This window comes from Passer domesticus, chromosome 6 (genome assembly GCF_036417665.1).
Source record: "Passer domesticus isolate bPasDom1 chromosome 6, bPasDom1.hap1, whole genome shotgun sequence".
NCBI lineage: Eukaryota > Metazoa > Chordata > Aves > Passeriformes > Passeridae > Passer > Passer domesticus.
The window spans coordinates 35393303-35413862 of NC_087479.1; the positions used below are offsets into that span (position 1 = coordinate 35393303).

A 20560-nucleotide genomic window follows, 5' to 3' on the forward strand; every position below is an offset into this window, starting at 1 on the left:
TGGATCAGCTGTGGAGGGCAAAGCAGGCCATGGGGGGGAGCTGGCAGAGGAGCTGTGGCTTTGTCCCCACTTGACCTCAGCTGCTGAGGCTGGTTGGTTGAATAAACTGCAGCAAAGACAGATTTTTCATTTGCTTTCCACAGGAGGAAATTATGATAAAGAATTAGCAGATAAAGCAACAGCAACAAGGATAGGAATACAAGTATAGGAGGCCAGGTGCAGGCTTTGAAATGTATTGTCCCAAATTTGTGATGTGAAGTCTTTTCCAGCATCCCACTGCTCACCTCTGCCTATATCTGCAGCCACTGACGGTGTCTCATGTCAAAGAAGGGGAGAGAGGGATATTTTATGCTAGTTTAGTTTTTGGTTCCCAGAGGTCTCAATCTAAAAAGACAAGCTTTTTTTGATATTTCCATTTAGGACAGAGCTATATAGCAGCAAAACCCTGTTCATGCATACATCACTAAAAAAATTGTTTTGAGCTCAGCAACTGGGGCATGCCAGAAGTTGCCTTTAGCATCATTCAGATGAAGCAAATGCACCAGGTTACATGTAGCATTTTTGAATGACTGAAACATCATTAGTTTTAAATAATACAAGAGATCTGAGGAAGGCTGTAGTAAAGAAAAATCCAACAGCAATTCAGAATAATACTACTTGTGGATAATTCATTTCTGTGCTTCCTTGTCCAGAGCATATAGCAATTGTTGTTGCTCAAAGACTTATATCAGCCAAAGCGTAGCTATTGGCAGTGGCAACCAGTCTAGTTCAGTGAATTGGCATGAATATATTTCTGCCTCATACTAATCACAGATCCTTTAAACTGGTCTTTTCAGCTAGGTAATACTCAGCATACTGTAACTATCTACTTAATACTTTGTCAGTATTTTCTCAATAAATTGGTGCAGAAGTGACCTGAAATTTTCTATATACATAAGACTGACATATGTAGGAACGGTGCTGTGAGGAGTGAACAAACTCTGCACACAACTTCAGTGGTATGAGTTATAACACTTTCATAGAAACGCTCATAAAAACTAATGAAATGCAAACTTATCAATGACAATAATCAGAAGATACTTGGAGCTGTGAATGTAAAAATATATGGAAAACCTGAGATTATTATCGAGTTTTTTAATAATAAAGGAATAACAAAATATGCTATGGTATTTTATGGAGAAAAACTTAATGGCCCAATGCCTGTTGGAACTCCCATGAACATGAAAACCCTCTCAGAATTAGAACCACTGAAAGAGACTGTATGGTAACTGAGCAGTTTAATTTCTAACAACAGGGAGGAGCCATTGGAGATGTCACAAATTTAGTGTCTCTTGTTCTTAAACCTGCCACATGAAAATGTGGTGTGAAAAGTGGTGGTGAATGGGGGGCACATACCTGTGTTGTTGCTGTGTGAGTGGGTATTTCAGCAGATATTGACTAAAATTGCAAATATGGATTCCTGCAATGTTTGAAGTCTCTAGTACAGCTCTCTTAATGATAAGCCAGCACTAACTTGGAGGCATCCAGTGGCACTTACCTATTAAGGTAATAGTTCCTTTTTCATTTGTGATTAAGGTATGAAGCATGTATTGTTCATATGAAAACAGTGTAACTTTTGCTGTTTTCTGAGGTTGAGGGAAAGCTTCCTGTGAGTTTCTCAGCAGGTAACCAAATGCACTTTAAATAATGAACTCTGGGCTGTTTGTCTTTCTGTTCAAGATTTTGCCCTCCTCTGTGCCCCAGAGGTTTATAAGCAGCTGTCTTCCAACTCTGTGCTCTACAACCAAGTAGAGCTTTTCCTGTGTCCTGACCTACAGCCAGATGTGTTGGAACCCTTGGCAAGGGCAGCCAACTCTGAAGCAGAGGCAAGAACAAACATCCCTGAACTGGGGTGGAGGCCTGTAACTGGTGCTGGTCGTAAACTGGGTGCACTGTGGACTGCTGAGACAGGAAAAGCATGTTAGGTAGTCTGGTGAGTAACAGAAACACAGCTTCTCTCAGGTTTGCATCTCTGTATTGGCTGCAAGTTTTAGCAGGAGCTGTTCTCATATATCTGGCTCATGTATAAGGTCTCTTGTGTGTGTGTGTTGTCTGAGGGCAAATAGGTGTTGTGTGCTCAGTGCAGGAATTCCTATAGCCCTGGCACTGACATAAAGGATGAACGCTCTCTAATATGTAACCACTTGTTTTTGTAGAACCGTAGAATTGTAACTGTATCTGAGATCTCCTGTCCCCACCAAATGTGGGTGTGACAGTGGGTTCAAAAGGTGCGCAAACAGTGAGTTTGAGGGGGAGCACCAAATATATAGAGCAAGACTGAATAAGCAGCAATTTTTGGAGGCCTCTCCCTCCTGGACGTGTTTGGTACTTCCCAGAGAGCTCTCCAAGCTTGGAACTAGAGAGTGACAAGTTCTCATACTTTCAGAGAAACGGGTGTGTGGTGGGGAGCAGGATGACAAAGAAGAGGAGACTGAGGCACTTGGAGGTGAAGATGCAGCGAGGCAGGAGGTAATCTCCTCTGAAGTCCAGGGAACCAGTAAAGAGGAGCTGCATGTTCTGAAGTAAGAGAATCAAGAGAATCCAAATTCCTCTCTTACTACATCTGGAAAGCAGAGGCAGAATGCCTGTGACAGTCACTTGTTACTAATAACAAGGTAGTAGGAAGGACAGAAATCTAAACAAGATGGGAAACAGCCCACACCAGAAAGATGAGCATTAAACCCTCAGGGTGACCTGAAATTCAGAGGCAGTGATTGAGTGACACAAATCTGTGCATCCAGGTATATTGAAGTTGATATTACATTGAAAAGGCTGTTACTGACTCCTTGGATTCAGGATAGCAATAGAAGTGACCAGACAAATGGTGGCTAATCTTTTGTCCGAGTAAGGACTATGAGCAGAGAATAAAGATCTACGATTGTTTTGGTTTTTGTTTATTTTGCAGTATTAGTTGCCTGACCTGAAAACCTGTAGTAGCCTATATATCAGAAGCCTAATTCTGATAACAGTGTTAAATGTGAGAAAGCAGTCAGTCCTCTCTGATTGTGAACTTGATTCCTGAATGTGATGGAGGCAAATTGTTGTTGAATTTCAGGTAGGCACTGACCCATCTCAGCAAGCATGTTGGAGAGCTGCTCAGGTCTGGGGTGCAGTCTAGCATAAGCCCCTTCCAGCAGCTCATTTATGTGCTGGAAGACACCAGTAAATACCTGCTGGCCATGCTCACATTGACAGCCTTGAACACTCTCAAGAACGCCAGCTTTGAAATCACCATGCAGTGTGCAGTCCCTTCGTCTTCCATCTGGCTGTTCAGCCATGAATTATTGATGGCCTTCCACCCTCCCCTCCCGCCCTGCTCCCGCAGAGCTCTTGTGCACTGCTGAGCTGGAGCAGGTGCAGAGGCCAGCGTGGAGCCGGAGCTGCTGATCTCCAGGCTGTCGGGTCTTGTTTCTTTTCATGCATACTTCCTAGCACTAATAGGGACCACTTGATATTGGTACAAAACTGAAGAGGGCTTGCAGAGAATTTTTTTAAAAACTTCTTTATCCAGTTATTCAGCCATTACTAATTTTCTTATGAATGTCTTACTGGTGGGTGAGAAAGACAGAGCTGTGTCTTGCTGAGTTGACTCCAGGTATAAGGATTCTGTTGCCTCACCGCCCTGGTTAAATAACAGATTTATGAAGTCTTGTGTTTCCTGCCTTTATGCTTCAGACAGCTAGTGCTGTGAAACATGTTAGATGGAGGATAAGTGTCTAATTCCTGTTGATTTTTCACCAGTGTTGCTTTTATTTGGTTTTTTAAATGAAGTTGTTAGCATTAAGTACCAAATCCTGCTCACTCACTTTGACTTATGGTAAAGCAAGTAGTGAAAAAAAATCTGTCAACACTACTTATTTCAGAGGATTTCTTTACTTTTTAGCTAGTCTCCTTTACGTAGAACATAAAGCATCACTTCTGAAGGAATGCTCTGTATTAAAAATTGTGAAGAGTAGTAGTTTACGGTATACCCTTTGCATTTAGTTTTTCTTGTGAAAACATTAATAGACCCAGCAGTCAGCTATGGCTGAATAAAGAAATTTCAGTTCACTCATGCTTGTTCATATTTGAAGTTTGATTTTCTTTACAGTGTATGTGTGCATACGTGCATATATTTCCCATTAGCCAAGCATGGTCACACAGGTGAGAATTATGTGCATCTGTCCTTAGAGAAGTATTTTACTTCAGATAAGTGTTCTTGGCTTTTTGCAAGTTGCAGGGTTCATGTATTAATAGAAGGATCCACATTTGTTCCTTCCATCTTAACAAAAATGTGACATCATGTCAGAGCAAGAAATGGCTCATAGTAGAAATAAAGTGGCAAGAGAGGAGAGTAACTGAATTGCTCTGAAGTGTTACTGAAGCTTACTGAAAGGCTCATTACTCAATCTACCTGAAAAATATAATAACTTTTTGGCTTCAAGAGCTGGTCAAAATGAAAAATGTTCATCAAAGCGAAGTTGTAGCTTAAACATCTTTATCTGCTCTCTGTTAGCAGGTCAGGAACAAAGTGCCCCAGAAGTCTGTAATCAAGATGTTTAAATGAGAAACGTCTACTTATGGTGTTCAGCTAATTAAAGGGACAGACACTAAACAAAGGTTTTCCTTATTTATTTGTGCCAATCTCCTCTGGTAATAGCCAAAGGCTAATAGCATCATAAGCTTCACAAATCCAGTAAGCAGAGTGTACAGCAGCACTGAGCTCAGAGCCCAGCCATGGTTTTTTCTGCTGCCTGATGTTGGACACAGGCAGCCCAAGTCAATTCTCTTTCCCTGTGACTGATGGTGGAGTGGCTGTACCTTTGGTGCTGCAGAAGTGTTTTTTCCACCTACCATTTCCTGCCACAGCACCATCTTCTGCCTCAGAGCTGCACCCAAGGAGGGAGCAGATACCCACTGCAGCACTGGTGTGAGCTACCACATCTGGCTTTCGGTTTGAAAGGACTCATGGTTACTGTGCTCCTCCCCTTCCCCAGGAAAGGTTTCAGACAGAAAGCTCCTGAGCTGCTTATCTAGTTTTCATGTGTGGAAAAATGAAGGAGAGTGAGATGTGGCACCATGTTCCAATGCAAACAGCACTTACCCCTTAAGTGCTGTATGTCCTCAAGTCCTTGGACAACTGCAAAATGAAGGAGGGAGGTAGTGGAGGCTTAGGGGCAGAATTTGGCAGTTGGATGGAAGATCAAACCATGATGGATAAGGGGTAGAACAGGTTGCTGAGGAGGGAGGAACATAAAGGAAAAAATACTCTGGAGTAAGTTTCTTGAGTTCTTTTGTTGTTGGTTTTTTTTCTTGCTATGTGAGTTAAAAAAAAAAGAGAGAAACCCAATCCCCTGCTGCAGAACTGAAAAGTTCTAGTTTAGGGTTAAAAATGAATTTATGGTTAAAAATGTAATTTTTTTTTTTTTTTTTTTTGGTGAGACAAGGAAGTACAAAATAAATTTCTTTGTGCAAGTTTTGTTCTTATCAACAAGAACAATTATCATACCCTTGTTTCTGTTCTTTTTTTTATCAACCTGTAGCTGTATTGCTACAAAAAGTTAGTGCACTGAAACACAAATTGCTGGAAAGCATGCTAGATATCTTTTAATCTTGTTTCAGAGCTATTTTTGTTGCTTTGTAGTTGAACAGAGAAAAAACTTGGGAGATAATACCTTAGAAAAAGGAAATTATAGAACAGGTAGACTTTGAATCTGCCTCAATAGTGAATAAATCAACACTTCAGTGACCTTAACTGGTAGGAAAATGATTTTATAGCAAAGTGAAACCTCCTTATACTCTTTTGCTAATGATTTACCATGAAACATTAGTGTCAGAGTTGGCACTAATAAGATTTAACAGCATAGGGGTACAAGTCAGGCATGCTAACATGTAAGTCCTTTGTATCTAAAAGTCAAAGTCACATTTCTGAGGATCCTAAATGGTTTTATGAAATCTGGAATGGGAAAACAATGTAAGCGTCATAAAACAATGATCCCAGTTTATTTAGAAAACCATTAAAAGTATTTCCCATCTGTGTGTAAAATTACTTTCATTCTATCCTGGAATGAGGAAGGCAAATAATTTTAATGTGATCTGTGATTTATATTGTAATTCTAGCTGCTCAAAACTCATGTTTATGTGTTGTTCTTAGTATGTTACTCTGTTTCAGTAGTTAAATACATGTGAACTACAACCAAATACCACATCTGTCTCTCAGCTGCCATTCTACATTTAAAAAAAAAAATCAACTCTTGTAACATAGTTACATGTATTTAACAATTCCATCTTTTGGCATCAAGCATTAACATTAAAAATGTAGTGAAATAGATATTCTGGCTAACCATTCTTGTACAGCTGAGATGTATAGGTGTTTAACATTTTTTTTCTTAAATCAAGCAATATTCTACAAGCAAAATATACTAGAACAGAAGCCATTGGTTGGGAAATTACAATAGAGTTGAAGTCAAAACCATGTTGTAGACCAGTTGCTCCTGTATAATAAAATTTAGTATGTTTATGGTGTTATTACCTGTGCTAGATGTTTTCCCTCCACACCATGAAAACAGAGCTAATTGAACACAAAATCCATGAGGAAAACTTAGGTGTGTCATGCAAAAGGATTATTTACTATTTATGTTCTGGAGCAAATGCTTTCTTCGTTTGAAAGGAAGGAAATCCACCCATGTGTGGATAGAGATCTCATATGGCAGTGGTATAAAAAAGGGTAAGAGTAGATGTTTTGTATTCTGGAGGCAGCTCACTCTCCCTCACTTGCCGTGTTCACATGTTGGAACAGCCACCAGGCTGTAGCCACAGGATGCAGTGTCTGCTCTTTTTATTCTGTCCTGTCCTTTCCCAGTGAATAAAACAGCAAGTTGGCATTACAGGGCCAGAGATGACCTTTTGTGTAGTCTGCTGGCAGGAGAGGCAGGCGACAGTGCCTTGTGTCCTTGCTGGGCAGTTCTGTGTTGTGAGCTGTGTCTTCAGTTGTCTCTTACACAGTGCCCTGGAGAGAAGATTGTATCATAAAGTACCAAAAGTAAACAATACCTTTCTTTGCAGGGTTTCTGACTTCCAGTCCACATGTAATTCCTCCTCATCCTCCCCTCAGATTAGGAAGAATACTGGTTAGGTGTCGAGAGGTAGAAGTCTTTAAAATCAGTGTCTCTGGCAGGGTTCATTTTTAGCCATTTCTGCTCAAGAAAAGTGCATGAGTGTTCTGCAGGGCTAGGACATGTATGATTCTCTTCAGAAAAATTTTGACAAGTATTTTAAAATAGGGGGTTAAAACAGCAGAGCCCCATTTGTGCATTAGCTGCATTATATGCCACAGTGGAATCAAACAGCAGCTTGAGGCTGAGATTTAAAAAAACAGCTGATGTGGCATAATTTTTATTAACTGCCACATGTTTACTGTAATGTGTTCTTTGATTTATTATTAACAGGAATTTGGAGGGAAAACGTTAGGAGTGGGGAGGTGAAATTTATAACTCTTTTTGTATGAAGAAGGAAAATATTCTTTTTCTAAGGTGTTATAAATTTTGTTGTCTTTTGTGGTTACATAAAAGGTAGGAGAATAGAGACAGTGGTGAAAGTAATCTCACCCCTAAAGAGTTACAGCTGTGCTAATTATCAAGGATTAAGAACAAGCCTGCTCTTAATAGGCCACAGCTGTATTCAATTAAGAGGGGTATTATAAAAGAGCAGGTTGGGTGGATGAGAGGTGAGATAGAGTTTGTTGGCTGTGCTGAGAAGAAGGAGTCAGTGCTGTGAGGAGCTGCTCATGAGATATCATTGAGAAGGTACGGAACCTTGGCAATAGGACAGCAACAGTCTTTAGCAATATCATTACTAAAAAGTTCAGCACTAACAGGAATAGAACTACTGAATAAATCATAAAATTGGTGCTGAAGTAAATAACTTCATCCATGGTGAGGACTGTAATTGAGTTGTGGCAGAACTCAAAACTACTGTTTGATCTGCAACATTTTCTTTGCCAAAGGGAAAGCACCAGTCAATCTTGACATAATAAATGGTAGTTTCAGTGCATGAAAATGTTAACAAGTCCTGTACTGGTGATCATGTTATGAGAATCATGTGCACTCTTAATGTATGCATTCTACTGAGCAATCTGTGAGGTTTGGATTTTTCATTCTAGCAATAGCTGCTATCAAAGTCAAGGACCAAAGCACTTGAGTGGCTCAGTTAAAGAACCTCTCTGAGTCCTATGTTATGCAAACTTTCCTGTTAGCATAATTTAGCATATTTGAATAAATGAATTGCCAAATTAAGATAACCTTTGTCAGCCAATATGCAATCTGTTTTGATTAATGCTCAGATTTTAAATTTTATTTAATATTTTTCATTTTAGTACTGCTCACTAACACATCAGAGAGTGAAGCAGAGTACTTGAAAAACACTTCTTTGATAATTGCTAACTGCCCAAATGTTATAACCTCACTAAGAAAATTGAATCCATACTTTGTAGTGTTTAGCCATGGTGTGTGTGGGTGGACAGCAGTGGGACTGCTTTTTGTTTGGAACTCCTTCCCAGAGCTAGTACAGAAAGTCTCACAGTGCTAAACTCTTCAACTTTGTCTCTTTGTGGGCTAAACCAAGATGTTTCTAAAACTGATAATCTTGTATGTATTTGGGTCATAAACCAAGATTTTTTTTTTAATAGATGTATTTAAAAGGTATTAAAAAGCAATATGAAAAAGTATTTGGATTTAGAGGAATCAAAAATAATTAAATCTTCATTCTTTCACTCTCTGACAAATCTTCTCAAAGCCTCTACCTCTGTTCTGAAACTCAAAAAAATTACATTTTCTTATGTACTGGTATCTTTTCACCATGAATGGAAACTTTGGGCTTTTCTTTGTCTTTGCCTTTTATTCCTGAGTTTGGTTTTTTTTTTGGGGGGGGGGGGTATTTGTTGGGGTTTTTTTGTTGGTTTTTTTTTTTAATGAGTGAAAACAATATTAGAAATTACAAGGTGACACTATCACAAGGAGAGGAAGAGAAACCAAATGCAAACTTTTGATTGTAGTGAATAGGATTCCTTGTCTTTCCTGTAGTTTATTAACTTCTCTGCTTTGTATTGTCCAGAACATTTGGAGGCAAGAGGGATGTAACTTATCTTTACTGTGGTAGGGCACTTTGCAGTGCAAAGAATTAAATGATGCATGAAATGACCTGTCACACTGTATTATGTGTCACAGTATTACATACACAGAGGAATATTTGGGAAAAAAAGGTAGAAAAATATTCCTGAAGCCCCACTTTGTTGTTGTTTTGAAGAAAAACATTTGGGTTTGTGAGCAAGTATATATATTTCTGCATAATTTATTTTAGCTAAGCTACAGAAGCCTGTCAAAATAGAAAGAGGAGATATGCTGGATGGTTTCCCTCATCAATTCATTAGGAAAGGTAATGGTAGAGATTTGGTGCTGGTGCTACAGCTTCCCCTCAGGAACAACAAACCCCAACTTTTGTGTCTCATACCAGAAATAACTTTTAAACTATTTCCTGCATGGTTCCAAGTATCTTCACTACTGTGGGAGAAGTTAGGAACATCCTTATGAAGCTTTGCAAAAAGAACATAAAATGGTAGTACACTGCATTTTTATTAAATAATAATATTCTCAAGTTTGTCCTGCTTAGTTTCATCTTGTTTTGCCTACAGTTGATAGTGGTTTGATGAAGCTCAGATTGAATCAAGAAGTCCACAGTGTAAAAATCTTGTCTTATGATTCATATGTCCTCCTTTTCACCACAAGTACCTTTCTGCCCTTTCACAAGGATATGGACACAAATCTTCCCTCAGCTGTGTGGTCTAAATCAAAGTGCAAATTCAGACCATACCATTTTAAGTAGAAAACAGTCACTTTAAATTGGACTGGGTTTTTTGTTTTCTTCCCTTATATGCAGAATAAGGTCAGGAATACAGCAGATAATTTTCCCCTCTTCAACTGCAGAGATTGCTGCCTGTTAAAGATTTGTTAGTGGCACAGAAAATATATTTTGCTTTTAAAAAGTGCGACCCAGAGAACAACACAACCTTCCCTCAGTGTTTGGGGTGATACAATGCTAATCATTTTTCAGGTATTTAAAGAAAGCAGTAGCAATGCCAAAACCCTGATTGAGCATCTACCAACTGCATCCCAACTTCTTATCTGCTTAATAGTTATGCATCTGTATTTCATTTCAATAAATAATATATTTAATGAATTACTTCAGAGCAGTTAGGTAACAGTTGCTGCATTTTGTAGCAAAGGAAGAAAACACTCATGAGGAACAACATGTCTTTATGCCTTTGCTCAGCATTGTTTAAAGTAATTTTTGCCAGACTCAGGGATGGCCTTTTGTACCCTGTTGCATTGGAAGGCAAACTGTCACATGCCAGGGATGCTGGAAGAAGGCGGCTGGATGGTCCTTTCCTTCCCTGCCTTGCATTGAAGCAATTGGGATGGGAGGTGGGCAGCTCTGTGATTCCAGTTCCTGAGTAGGATGATGGGCCATGAGAATATTGTCCAATTCCCAGCCTTGGAAAGTGTGGATGTGAGTTCATTTGGGGTTGTGGATTTGGTTTGAAGTGATCTGGCTGCAGTAATCAGCTCTTCACTTTATCAAGACTTGGGGACTGCAAGTTCCTGCGTGGTAGCAGATTAGTGACCCACCACTGACTGGCATATTTCTGTTTGGAAGTGCCCTATATTTCATGCTCCAGAGGAGAGTGAGCTTTTTTTTTTCAAGGACTGTGTTTATCAGTCTTTAGTTCAGTGTCACATGAGGTGCTGTTTTCTCATGCTAGGTCAGGCACAGACCACAGTGTAATACGAAGATTCTTATGTGCTGCTTCTAAAGTGGCTTGAATAACTGTTCTTGAATAATGTTACAAATTGGAGACTCAACCCAATGTTGCTGGAAGATTTAAGATTTCAGAAGCTTTCTCAATTGTTTTTGAATGGTTCAACATAGTTTTGTCCCACATGAGAATGATTAATTGATGGCCAGAACTCAAAGTGAAATTCAGGGTGTGGGAGCTAACCCCCAAAAGCAGACCTGGCAAAATCAAAGCTGTTGAAACTAAACTTACTTCTGGAATTTGTCAGTTCAAGTTGGTTTGTGCAGGGTTATTTTGGATGGCAGCAGAGTCACAGATTTCCTTCTGAGCATTCCTGAGATGCGGTTGATGGGCTTCACCCAGTGCCCTGCCTGCGGTGGGCTGGGCAAGGGGCCCGCCTGTGTCCGTGTGTGGGGGAGCAGGAGTGGGAGGGCTCTGCCAGCTCCCGTGCACGTCCTGCCCTGCTGCAGTGTCCCCATGAGGGCTGTGGTAGACGTCTGCTCTGCTCCTCTTTCGTCACTGTATGAGCAGTCTGGAGACCTGGATAGTTTTACATTCAGGGCAGTGATGCAACAGAAGAGAAAATCTCTACTGTTTCCATGGCAGCTTGTGCGTCGGACCCTGGCTGGAGCGAGGCAGCAGGATGCTGTCAGTCCCTGCAGTCAGTGACTTCAGTAAACCACATCAAAGGAAAGCATCTACTCCTATGCTCCTTCAAACACCTCTTGTTATATGGGGACTATGGTGTATATGTTACCAGAAGTGCAGCTCTGGATTTCTTGCTATAACTTCACTTCTTCATATTTCAACCCCTGCTGCTGCTTTGTTTTGATTTAGTCTTCTTTCTGCAGATAGTCATTGCAGAGCACTTCAGGTTTATCCATTCAAGTCTTGCTGAGGATGGCATGGTCAGATGCAGTTAGTACAAGGTGACTGGTGACCTGTGAGAAATGGTCTGGAAGGTTCCACTCTGTCACAAGCTGACAGATACAAACAGCCCAAATGGTGCCAGCCCCAGTGCCTTCCCTTAGCAGCACTGTTAAAAGGACACAGGGACTAACTTCTTCCTTTTTTTCCCCCAAAGTGGTGATTCCTTCAATTTAGATGACACACTGAGAAACAGTGTGTAGATCATTCCATCCTACAGGTTTCCTGCCTGAAATAATATTTGCATTTATGTGTTTTTCTGTGCATCGGTTTGCATAGTGTGTAAGTTAAACAAAAGCCACACCTATTCAATAAATACTGTGTGGCAGAGGTGGTATTTTTTTTTTAAAGTGTGACTTTCTTCACACCTCTGTAACACTTCTGTGGCCCCTTGGTTTCCACTGAGTTTTTATTTAATATTCATGTTGTCTTTTCACTGGATATTTATGATACTTTCCTACTATTTTAAAAAGCTTAATACTTTTGCTTATAGAACAAAGTAAATATTTGGTCTGTTTTGGAGTTAGCCTTAGAAGGTTTCTAATTAGAACAGCTATCCTTTCAGTGGTGTAAGATCTCTCAAGCTGATTATGTGCACATATGTGTCATCTTTGCCATAAATGTAGAAATGGGGAAAAAATGCAGCACTGTTCACAAGACATTTCTGTTATGATGCATAGTAGAACAGAGGCCCAAGCATTTGCAACTGTAATTACAGTAGCACAATCAATAAGCAAGAGTTTTTTATTTTTACACAGCTTTCTAACATGCCAAAATAGCTTCCTCTTTTAAGCAATTATAGCTCATGTAGAAATTGAGCTCATCGGGAGTTGTCTGTCAAAATGTTTTTAATGAAAAATTGAGTTTGCATAACACTGACACATTGATGTCTTCTGCTTCTCACTGTTGACACTGATGGGCTAAAAGCTTGATTTTTGGGGAGGGAGAAAATTGCATTAGTTCAGCTCGTTTGGAGAATCTCTGTTTGCTGAATTAATTTGCTATGCTTTTTTTTTTCCTGCTGAATATTAAACCCTGTTTTCCAACTGTGCATATAGTGCCTGAGGGGAATAGCTCCAGCTCTCATTTTCCATGACTATGTTTTCTTGTAACTCAGCCCAGGCCTGAGCTGGGGGTGCTGTGCAGAGCTAACACTGTAGGCTGTGTTAGGGGAGGCATGGTCTGATCAAAAAACTGCTGCCTGGTGCTTTCCAGACTCTGGTGCTGCACCTCAGCAGCTGAGTAAGTGTCACAGTTTTTCCCTAGGGATTGTTTTGTATAATCCAATTGACGTGGTGAAACCTGTGATGACTTGTGAGTAGATGTTCACTTTTGTGAAGCTCTGGCTGGATTAGCAGCAGCAGACAGTTAATCATGACAAATGCCTTGGTGGCTGTTCTTCACTGGTACCTTCCTATTGACAGTAGAGATATATAAATGCTAAAGCATGTTACTGTTTTCAAGGTGACATTATTAGCTGTGTTTCACCAGCCCAATAAACACCTGAAGATCACAGTTAACACTTTGTGAAACACACTCAAAATTGAGGGACATATGTGGTATAGTCTGCCTTTTTCTGAAATAAGCTCTGAAATTTGAAAAGAAGCAGAGAGAGCTCCATTAGGAAGAGCACAAGTTCCACAAGTGGCCTGACTTCAGCTGTCACTGGTTGTTGGTCAGGAGGGAAGCAGCCAAATGGCCCTGCCAGCTGACACATCTGTGCTCTGCTGCCATTTGGTTTTCCTGGGACTGTGGAAGGTTGTCAGAGATGGGGAGCATATATTTCATAGTTGTGTGGCATCTGCTATTCAAGGCATCCCAAGTCCTTGGACATCTTTGAATTAAGTCTCAGCACCCCTGTTCAGTATTCTCTCTTATGTAGGAGAGGAGACTGGGACAGAAGCAGATGATGCTGATTGCTGAAGGCCACACCACAATTTTCCATCAGTCCTGCTCTGCCACTTTCCAGCATTGTCTTAGAGGCAAGGTTGTTCTTTCTCCCTTGAGGGTGCCAAAGGGAGCTGTATAGCCCTTATTTTTCAGCTTTTTCTTCTTGTTTTTTGAGCAGAGTGAAATTGTCTGGACCAGTGAAGCAAGTTGGCTTCAGGCATCTTGTCAAATTAACTTTCCTTGTCTGTGCATGTGTGGGCTGTGTGGCAGGAGTCAGCAGGTGCAGAATGCGAGGCACACTGGTAGTGTCAGAGGCACTTATGGGAGTAAGAGCTGGCACTGTGAGAAACAGGCTCTTTTAAACTTGTATTTCAGTGAAAAGATCAAATGTGCTTATAATCATTGCCATCAGGCTAGCTGCTAACAGACTGATCCTTTGCTCCGTGTACCATCCAGCTCCCCCAATACGCAGGAGAGCTGTCATTGGCCAGGCAGAGAGCATCTCTGCAACTGCACAGCACTCTCTAACCCTGTACATTTAATGCTGGCACTGATGAGTGATGCCTGGAGACTCTCCAGCCACAGGTTAGCTGGTGACAGGAGGCCCCAGGGATAGGGTAGCTGCTGTGAGTAATCAGACAGGCACCTGGTACATACTGAAATATTCAGAAATAGACAGCAGGAGCTTTCCTGGGTCCAAGGGAATATGTACATCTAACTCAAATGCTAGAGTATGAAAAGGGCACTGTTTTCCTCACTAACTCACAAAATAAAATAGAAAAATGGGACTGTGAGGGCCTCTGACATCATTATGTGTCACTCAGCCACAACTGAGTGAGTTGAGCCAGGGAGTTCCATTAGCTGCTGGTGGTGTCTGGGTGTGGGGCTGCAGGAGGTGGGAACTGGTATCTTTTCTCCTCGGTGTGTAACTTGCCCTTCCCTCAGTGTGTCACCTTCAAGGCCAACCTTGACCAGGGCTCAGCAAGGCTGTGTGTTCTAACTTGCTGCAGAAGGAGTGCCTGCTTTACCTTGGTGCTGGGAGAAAGAAAAGCTACTGCAAAGCTGAGAGTTGTTTTTCCTCTTAAATGGTAATGGGATGTTGGGTGACACTGACCCAAAGTTGTCAGGCTGTGGTTGTGACATTTGTTGTTGTATTATGACTTAGTTATTCTAATGCATCAACAAATGTCATCTTGTGTTCTGTCCTGCCTCAGAAAAAGGACTTCTCATCTTCCAGTGATAGACATCTTGGCTCTGACAAAAATTCAAGGTCTTCTACTTTGTGCCTTCAGCCCTCTTAGGCCCGCAAAAGTGCTGATGATGGAAAAGAAGGTCTAATGAATGCTAGCAATATATGCATTAAATTCCCATCACATTCTGTGTAACAGAATATGCTGGTAACCTCTTATAAACTACCTGCAGTAGTTTATGTCTCCACTAATGTGGTCCTGAAGCCAGAGGCCCTTTTCAATGCATTGAGAGTGGAATAATGAGAAATAAAAACATTCTGGATAAATGTAGGGAGCAGACTTGTCAGCAACCAGTCAGGAGGAAAAGCAGATCTAGTTTGTTAGGCATACATTACAGTGTGTAGCTAACAGTGACAGCAGACACATGAATTTCTCTGCCTTTCTTGTGGAGATACTGACCCAGAATCCACTTGGATGGAGCAATAACAATTCTCTTTACAAAATGAGACTAGATTGAAATAGCGGTGACCCCCAGCATAGGGAAAAACCCAAAAAGTATTGCTCATTCTTACCATGACTTTTTCTGGGCAGAAATTAGTTCACTGAAGATTGCTCATTTAGGAAAGATAAATGAGGAGTGCTTTGTTGTACTTTTTGCTGCCTCCTAGCCTGATGAAATGAGCTGTCCAAGGACTCTCATTCCCCATCTTCTTCCCCATCTTAGGGAAGCCTAAGGGGTATTTAATGACATGCAGAAGCTGAAGGGAGTGTCATTAGCACTTGAGTGTCTAGGTAACTCTCTTAAAAGTTAAGATTAAAAGCTTTGATGAAAGTGACCTTCACACTTCATTTGCCCTCTTTGTTTTCCTCCATGCTTGGAGCTGTAATGAACACTTTTTTCCTGCTTTGTCCCTACAGAACTTATTTTGTGAAAAATTTCTGTAGCTGAGCAGGAATTTGGATCCAGGGTGGGTCTGGCTTGCAGATACTATATCTGCAAATATTGTGTGGGTGCAAAACAAAGGCTGGTGTAAAGGGTCAGATCTATTTGTAGAGAACTGAACAAAACCTGGAAACATTGCTAGACACAGGTTTTTAATATTTTAATTAATACTTGATTATAATTTTAAGAAAGGATAAAATTATCATCATATTTTTCTTTGAGTATGCCATGCTGTCTTCTTTGAGCAGGGCAGAAATTTGCTGGAGAGCACAAGAAAAGCATGTTGGGAATAGAAAGATTATGTGCAACTAGGGGGTTATAATCCTGTGGGCTCTTGGGTAGCAGAGTGAAAATTCTGGGCAGGCTGTAGGAGAGTGAAGTGTATTCATGTCTGGATCAGATGGGAGGACAGGAGAGAACGGAGGTGTGGCATTTGAGTAGAAAGGGAAGGAGAAGAGAAACATCCAACAATCTGAAATAAGGAGAGCAGTAAGTGCCACTAGTGTAGTCAGGCTAGAAGACAAGAGAAAGAAGGAGCCTTTTGGGAAGGAGTTATCTCTATGGTAGTTTTGTTTATTTTTTATATTAAAATGCAGTAGGTATTTGTAATTGTAAATTAAATTAATGGCTCCATTTGAGGCACTAGTGCCTGCTTGATTGATTGAAATGGGGAATAGTTTAGGTAAAAACAATATATCTTTCTTTTAAGTTAATTAAAGTTTTATTTTGCTTGAAATTGAACTTTTCTTGTAGTGTTAATGACATAAATCATGCTGGGGTTCCTTTAGCTTACAGCAAACAAAACAGTAAAAAGTCTTCCTGCATTGAAGTAATTATTTTAGCTCATTTTTCATTCTGAACTTTTTATTCAAATAGAAAAAGAGAAAACAACTGTTTTACCAAATGTTATGATTCTTGAAGCCCTAAAGTGTTCCTGTAGACATAGAGTACTCATAGCACATTTCAGAGCAGTTTCCTCTTAATATCCATGGGAAAATCTTTCCCTGATGTCAGCTACAAGTACATACAGATGAAGACACATACGTACTTGGTAACACAGAGGGTCTTTCATTGTCTTGCAGAAACAGTTGTAAGTCTTGCTGACCTTCCTGGATGAAGTCTAAGACTCAGAATGGAGTCAAGTTCTTTTCAATGGTGCTGAGCAACAGGATAAGAGGCAACAGACAGAAACTGATGCACAGGAAGTTCCACCTGAACATGAGGAAAAGTGTTTTTAGTGTGTGGGTGACTGACTACTGGAACAGGTTGTCCAGAGATGTTGTGGAGTCTCCCTCACTGGAGATATTCAAGAGCCTGGACACAATCCTGTGCCATGTGCTCTAGGATGACCCTGCTTGAGCAGGGAGCTTGGACCAGATGAGCCACGGTGGTTCCTTTTGGCCTGACCCATCCTGAGATGTTGTGTCCACGCTTTGCAGGCAACTGAGCTGCCCTGTCACCCCATAGGTCTGATGCTGGAGTGCTGCAGCCTTGCAGGTCTGGGTTGATAACAAGGGATGCTGTCAGGCTCCTCTCAACAAAATGAAATGCTTTTTGTCCTCTCTTTAGCAGAGCAATTACCTCTCCAGGTATCAGAGAAGAGCAGTTACTTCTCCAGATATCCTCAGACTGGAAAACAACTTTGCATAAGGCTCTGGCAAAAGGGAAAAGTGGTATTAATTTTCATAGTGATTTGTTTGTGGAGAAAGTCTTGCTATTCTATCACAAATTAACTGTCTAAGTACCAAAGCTCATGTAATATATTGAAAATGTCAGGATATTTTCATCTTTGTGATTTCATTCCCACTGAGAATTTGTTCAGGAAATGTTAAATTAAAAGCAATATATAAACAAGGTGCGAACAGTTCAGTTAAGTGGTAACCTGAGGTTAAAAACACAGCGATCAAATTCAGTGCCTGAAGTTGGCAGGGGGATTGTCTTACCACCTCGGGAAGGCTTGAAATTAAACTTGTTTTTAAATGTAGGTGTTAAATCTGTGAAAAAAAACTCGCTTGCTTATGCAAATGAAGTGGCTTCCCAGAGAGGAAGAGAGCATGTTGAGCTCTAGGCTGCCTTTAGGAGACAGAGAGGCTGTGCTCTCATCCTGTAACCTCTCTGCTGTGGTTCTGTTTTGTAGCATCTGTGAGGAAGCAATCTTTAGGTAAAATCAGGGCTGTGCTCCCTGTCTGGCTGCCCTGAGCCACCTGTCAACAACAGCAAGTGGGGCTGTGCTGTTGACTGCTTGAGCTAACAGAGACAACAGCTTTGGGGTTATTTTTGTTGGACTTCTGAGACTTTATGAACTTGAAAGGAGTTTTTGGAGATACTGAATTTCTGTATTGTGCTTATAGTTTTTGTTCTCCCTGGTGCTGCCTTCAAGTAAATGCATGGCAAGTAGCCTTAAAAGGAACAAAAATCCCTTCCCATTTCAGAGTAAGCAGGAGGAGGATTAAGCTCCTTCCCCCAGTAATTGGATCCTCTGATTGCCAAGGCTTTTGAAGATGATCGTGTATCTTTCTGTATGTGATAGATATGTGTGTGCCTGTGAACTTAAAGGTAGCTTGGCTTTGAAAATCCAATAAGTTTTCCTCTATAACTGTTTTACTTTTGGTTATTTACTTTGTGTGCTGACCATGGGACATGTAGCATTCTAGCAAAAAAAAAAAAAAAAGAGGCAGGGGAAGTTGTCCTGCAGCTGTTCTATCTTAGACTCTTCTCAAAGCCATAGAAAGTTGGTGGCTGTCTGGGACCCTTGGGAAACATGAAAGCTCTCCCAAGGTTACAGTATTGAGGATTCAAATTAATGTGGGGGCAGAGGGGAAAGTGGACTGGATGTGAACCTCCTTAAACTGGTTGAAATGCAGTCTATTTCATCTGTGGAGCAAACACCACCTTTCTATCACCCCTGGTCAGCAAAAAAAGCACAGTTGCAGCTGGATTGTCAGTATCCAACCATTGTCTTCAAAGCTAGTCTATGTTATCTCATGGTTTCTAATCTCAGGGTTTAAATTTGGGCAGGTAGCAGTGTCTCTATCTCTGTGTTTGCGCAGTAATACACATGGTATATTTGAAACCCATTCTATCAGCAGGGCGCCAAAGCACTCACGGTATAGAAGTGTTAAAGTCACCATTTTGCATAAATCACAAAGTCTTTCCTTTCTTTTGACAGATTGAAGACATCGTTACGAGAATGCAAGATGACAAAACAGGTGGAGTTCCCATCCGCACTGTCAAGAGCTTTCTGTCCAAAATCCCCAGCGTGGTCACCGGTAAGAACTGCAATTGGCAGAGAAGAGAATGTCAGCTGGTACTTGCTGGCTCTAAACAAACATACTAAAGCCATAAAAAAAAGAAGGGATGTGAGGAAAAAATAACCCACTCCACTTAATTTTTCTATATGTTGTTCTGTTACATGCTGGAGTAAGATTCCTTACACCTGAACAAAGATATCTTTGTTCTGTTTTAGTAAACAAGCATTTATATTTCCTTGGGGTGAGTTATTAAAAAATGTTACATATCAAAGTATCACCAGAGTCATTCCCTGTGACAGGAGTAAGACAATCTTAGGTAAGAGTTCAGGAAAGAAAATTGAAATTGTTTCCTTGCTCATACCCAAATACTCTTACTGGACTGTGATCACATGTAGAGGAATGTGAAATACTTTTTATGCATGTGTACTGCTTTGTTAAAGTTCTGTGTACAAAAGTGTGGATGATGCAGAAACGGGGAGTCAGAGTACAAGACCATTCCTCCACATATTTCCAGACAGAGTTCTGTTCCAATGCAACTAAGACCTCTGCCATTGATAGATGATGAGTTTATTCAGGGTGATGTAAATTGTATGGAGGATTTGTACTTCGGTTTCTGGTACCTGTTTTCACTGACTCAGTAGTAGTGTTCCTGAAGGTTCCTGGGGAAAATAACCATTTATTTGATTTGAAAACTGACTCACATAAGCTCAAGTCTGCAATACATAGAATGGATGTCTTAAGATTGACTCAGCTAAAAGAGGTTTCTGAAATTCTGGTTAAAATTCATAGCATTAAAAAGGTAATCGATCTAGTCACCAAGCCACTGCATGTTACTGAAAAGGAAATAGGAGACCTCATAGGACTTTTAAACCATGGTTAGCAGTTCTCTGGCATGATGGAAACTGCTCCCAGTTCTGGAACAGCAGCTGCAATTGCATTGTCTTGAAATGGCTGGTTTTCACAACACAGAGAACTGTGAAAAGATAAAGATAAAATAAGAACAAAACCTCTCCAAAGCCTATAGAAATTCTTATATTTTGAGGGGAGCAAGCTCAGTACCATTCCCTTCAGGTGATTTGATGACAGCTCCCATGGACAGTTCATGAAGCCTCTGAATTTGAAAAGTATGGGAAAATAACAGCCCAGTGGACAGCCCAAAGTTTTCTCCATTTGTCATTTTTCCTTTCAGATGCATAGATCTGCCTATTTGTAGAGCAAAACCAAAAGCAAAGTATGTATGCTATTAGTGATTGACTGTAATAGATAGGTGAAGAGGTAGGAGCACCTACATTTGAATGGAAGCTGAGGGCACTGGGTTTGTTGAGTCTGGGGAAGGAAAAGCTGTAGGCAATGAGAGGCTACAAAGACAGGTTCAGATACTTTCTTAGAAGTGCATGTTGAAAGTACAAAAGACAATCTACACAAGTTGCAGGGAAAGAAATCCCAACTAGATTTACGTATAGGAAGAAAGTTGTTCATGGTCAGAGCAGGT

General features: G+C 40.6%; 1 protein-coding gene across 10 annotated transcripts in view; it reads left to right on the forward strand.

Annotated features, from left to right (window-relative positions):
- The window catches only part of RGS6 (regulator of G protein signaling 6), a 260910-nt gene that overhangs the window by 138588 nt on the left and 101762 nt on the right, over positions 1 to 20560 (forward strand). For 9 of the 10 annotated variants that reach the window (XM_064424434.1, XM_064424436.1, XM_064424439.1 and 6 more), the window contains one exon: positions 18987 to 19086. In XM_064424434.1, coding sequence (XP_064280504.1) covers positions 18987 to 19086 — 100 coding nt within the window. Of the gene's footprint in view, positions 1 to 7774; positions 7824 to 18986; positions 19087 to 20560 lie in introns of those variants that run through there. The other variant, XM_064424444.1, reaches the window with a different exon arrangement.